Source organism: Carlito syrichta, unplaced genomic scaffold, assembly GCF_000164805.1.
Source record: "Carlito syrichta isolate Samal-C Ts95f unplaced genomic scaffold, Tarsius_syrichta-2.0.1 Scaffold279718, whole genome shotgun sequence".
In the NCBI taxonomy this organism is placed as follows: Eukaryota; Metazoa; Chordata; class Mammalia; order Primates; family Tarsiidae; genus Carlito; species Carlito syrichta.
In genome coordinates this window covers 237,321-241,899 of record NW_007223814.1, presented here as the reverse complement: position 1 = coordinate 241,899, position 4,579 = coordinate 237,321, and the positions used below count along the sequence as shown (strand labels likewise).

The window sequence follows — 4,579 nt, the reverse complement described above, 5'->3', positions numbered from 1 at the left end:
CCGGCCACCGCAGCCTGCACCTGCTGGGCTCCGGCGATCCTTCCGCCTCAGCCTTCCAAGTAGCCGGAATTACAGGCATGCACTACCACGCCCGGCTGATTTTTTGATTTATTGTAGAGATGAGGTCTCGCTGCCCGGGCGGGTCTTGAACCCATGGGCTCAGGCAATCCACTCACCTCAGCCTCCCAAAGGCATGGGATTACAGGCTGAGCCACCGAGCCCAGCTCTATCTCTATATTTATAAGAAGTGGCTAGGAGATATATTAGAGAATGGAAGATTAGGAAAAACTAGGGTCAGCATGTAAATTCTGAGAAAACATTGATGGAAATAAAATCTTCAGTTCCTCTAAGCTTTAGCAAGAGATAAATTAACAAAGAAACCAGCATCTACTTAGAAAATTCCTCAGACTGGGCTCGGTGGCTCAGCCTGTAATCCCAGAGTTTTGGGAGGCCAAGGTAAGTGGATTGCCTGAGCCCGCGGGTTTGAGACCCACCTGGGCAACTTGGTGAGATCTCATCTCTACAATAAAATGAAAAAAATTAGCCGGACGTGGTGCGCCTGTAGTTCCAGCTACTTGGAAGGCTGAGGTGGAAGGATCGCCGGAGCCCAGCAGGTCGAGGTTGCGGTGACTGGGAGCGTGCCACTGCACTCCAGTTTGGGCGACGGAGTGAGACTCCAACTCAAAAAAAAAAAAAAAAAAAAGAAAGAAAATTCCTCACACATGTATGTACTGTAATATTAACAAGAGTTTTCATTGCTGCATACAAACATGAGCAAAAATCTTTAAAAAAATGAAAAACCTAAATAATCATCTATAGCAATGATTAAATAAGTTCATTCAAACTATGGCATACCATGAAATGGTTAAAGTGAATAAGGTAGATCTCTGATATAATTTGGATATTTGTCCCCTCAAACCTCATGTTGAAATGTGACCCTCAACAGTGGAGGTGGGGCCTAGTAAGCAGTGTTTGGGTCATGGGGGCTGATCCCTCATGAATGGCTTGGTCCTGTCCCCATGGTAATGATTGAGTTTTTGCTCTATTAGTTATAGTGAGACCTGATTGCCTAAGAGAGTGGTACTCCTCACATCTCTTTCTCTCACCCTCTCTCTCACCATGTGACACATGTGCTCCCCCTTCACCTTCCACCATCATTGTAAGCTTCCCAAGGTTCTCAAGTAGAAGCAGATGCTGGTACCATGCTTCTTCTATAGCCTGCAGAGTTGTGAGCCAAACAAACCTTTTCTTTATAAAGTATCCAGCCTCAGGTATTCCTTTATAGCAACCCAAAATAGACTAATACAATCTCTTATATGCTGACTTGAAAGAATTTGCAAGGAATGCTATTAAGTGAAAAGGGGTTGAGGAATTGTTTAGTATGATATCATTTATGTAAAAATAAAATAGCACCCACTAAGCAAATCTATATATTTCTACATATGCATGCATACTTATGTTTTTGTGTAGAAAAAGGATGGCAAGCAAACACGCTGTACCATATTGACATGTCTTTTAGAAGGAAGTAGACTTGCCAGAGTGATGAAAGGAGACTTTCACCTTGTATTATTTCATCTTTTTGGAGCGAAAATGCCAATTACTTATTTAATTTTAAAAGTCAATGACAGAAACTCAGATTCTGATCAGGGCATTCACAAGTATCTTTTTTGTTACAGAAAACAAAAAAGTGTTTAAAGACATCCTGTCATGTTTGAACATGGATAGAAGCAGAAAGGTCCTGCCAGATTTTGTGAAACAATTCTCCTTAGATCGAGGATGTAAATGGACACCTGAGAGTCCAGGAGACTTAGCCTGGAATTTTCTGATGAAAGTTCAAGCACTGGATGTGACGGCCAGAGATTCAGTCCCCAGGCACAGGGTTCTGGATGAAGACGGCAAAGGGGAATTGCTGGCTGGAGTGGAGAATTTAGAAATTCAAGATGTACAAACCATTAATCCTCTTGATGTCCTTTGTGCCTCCATGCTGTGTTCAGATAGCTCTTTGCAACGTGAAGTCATGTCAAACATGTATCAATGCCAGTTTGCTCTTCCCCTGCTACTGCCAGATGCAGAAAACAACAAAAGCATCTTAATGCTGGGAGCCATGAAGGACATTATGAAGAAGCAGTCCACACAGTGCTCAGGAGGGCCTAGTGGGGATGCAGAAACATTTCTGATTCTCATGAAGATGCCTGTCATTTCTTTTGTGCGTCTAGGACACTGTAGCTTCTCCAAGTCCAGAATCCTCAACACACTGCTCAGGTCTACCCAGACAAAATCACACAGAATCTTTCTCCATAAAGATGTGCCAGTTCTGGTGCCTCCCCGGCAAATTTCTGATGGTCTGGTTGAGATAACGTGGTGTTTTCCTGATAGCGATGATCTAAGGGAAAACCATAGTTTTTTCCAAAAGCCTGTTGCTGTGGCTAACCTTCGTGGAGATCTGGAAAGGTTTTGGATTCAGTTTGGCTTTTTGATGGAAGTTTCCTCAGCAGTATTTTTTTTCACTGACTGCCTAGGTGAGAAGGAATGGGACTTGCTAATGTTTTTAGGAGAAGCAGCCACTGGAAGATGCTACTTTGTTGTTAACTCCCAAGCCAGGGAAAGTGAAGAAGCTCAGATTTTCCAGAGGATACTGAATTTGAAGCCATCACAGCTTTTATTTTGGGAGGGAGAGGAAGCTGGGGATGAGAGGAAGAATATGGAGGGCCTTCAAGCTGCCCTCCAGGAAGTAATGCTGTCCTCTTCCCTCAGGTGTGTGTCTGTGGAGGACATGGCCTCCCTGGCCAGGGAGCTAGGGATTCAGGTAGACCAAGATTTTGAGAACCCCCAAGGAATTCAAGTTTCTTCTAGTGAAAACATGGCTGGACCAGTTGAAAGTGCAGAGCAATATAGTCAGGCAAAAAGCTCACCTGAAAGCCAGGCTCCAATGCCTATAAGAGAGCCTGGGGCTAGATGTAAGGTCAGCCAGAATCTTCAGAATTTCCACTACACTCCAGTATTCAAACCTCTTCCAGAAATCTCCTGTCCCCTCCCAGCCAGAAGTGGAGGTAAACTTAACCATGTTTTCTTGAAATCTTCCTGGTTTATGGGCTGCCATTTTGGGTCAGAGCAGAGATCTCCTATGACCTTTCAGAATGCAAGGACCCAGAGTCGAGGTAAAAGTGTTGGTATTCAATCTTTCCAACCCCAGAGATTTTATACAGGTGAAAGATTCATGAAATCTTCAAGAACTGCTCGGGGACATCACTCTAATGGAACATTTGGGAGACCACCAAGATCCATTTCACAACGTGTACAGGCCTGTCCAGAGAGATCACAAACAATAGGAACCCTTGAAAGGTCTGGGGCAGTAGTCTCCCAGGTAGTTCCTTCCTATTCTTTGGATTCACAGCCAGCAGGAGCAGTACGAAGGCCACAGCCGAGGCAAGCCTGCGTCCAGGGAACACAGCTAACTGAAGGAACTGGAAAAGGTATGAGAATGACATTCCATACTGAAGATCCCCACCCTCAATCCTTTCAGCCAGCAGGAGCCATAAAAAAACTAGTAAGACCTGCTTCTCAGCAAGAAGCCCAGCTGAAGACACAGGCTTCAAATCCAGCTTCCCAAACAGCGTCTCATCCCATGTCCAAGAGCTCTCAGTTCAAATCCAATCAACCTAAGCCATCCCACGCCAAACACTCCCAGCACAAATCCTTACAACCTGTTCCCTCTCAATCGAAGCCTTCTCAGACAAAACCCCCTCAGTCCCAGCCTTCACAAACTAAACCGTCTCAATCCAAATCTACTCAGCCCAAGCCATGCAAGTCCCAGTCTTCCAAATCTAAGCCTTCTCAGTCCAGACCTAGTCAGCCTAAATCATCCCAGACCAATAATTCTCAGGCCAAGGCATACCACTTCAAACCAGGGCCTAAGAGGGGAGGAAAGCGTTAAAGAGCTTACCAGAGTTCTAGAATATATCCTTTACCCAGGCCATCCCTATTATATAGTAGATAGAAGAGCTGCTGTAAAGATAAAAAGCTACTGTCATTAACATGACAAATACAAAAAGATACACATAGCCTAATTTAATATCATTAAAATGTCTGTAAGAGTTGTATCCTTAACCAAGAGGAAAAATATGCAAATAATTAAGAATAGAATCAAGCAGCAAATAAATTCATTGAATCCAACTTTGAATATTAAGTATTATATAATTTCAGTCCAGGAAATGGGGTCTGTGAGTCAGCCTCACTTAGAGAAGAATGGGATTGGAGTCTCTAATTATGAAGTGATGAAGTGACTGTAAATTAAGGCTCAGGTTGCCTCGTGCTGCAAGAAAAATTACCCTAGATGTTGGCTGTTCTAGAGACGCCTTTGTCAAATCTTTCTGTTGTAATATCAGCCACTGAGCAGAAAACCCTGCTTATTTGCGATGGTTACAGCAACTTGCTTGTGTTAATAGTCCCAATTTGCTTAGATGATAAAATTCTTTCATTTGACCCTTTCTCAGATAGAAATAATCAGCTAACAACCAGTAAAACTAATAATTTTGCATTAACTTTAGAAATGACTTATGTTTGTTTCATATTTTACTTA

General features: G+C 43.2%; 1 protein-coding gene across 1 annotated transcript in view; it reads left to right on the top strand.

Moving 5' to 3' along the window:
* Window positions 1-3,934, top strand: part of CARD6 (caspase recruitment domain family member 6) — a 16,301-nt gene extending 12,367 nt beyond the window's left edge. Inside the window, exon 3 of the mRNA XM_008052535.1 lies at window positions 1,677-3,934. Within this exon, the coding sequence (XP_008050726.1) occupies window positions 1,677-3,934 (2,258 nt within the window). The remainder of the gene's footprint in view (window positions 1-1,676) is intronic.
* The last annotated feature ends 645 nt before the right edge of the window (window positions 3,935-4,579 follow it).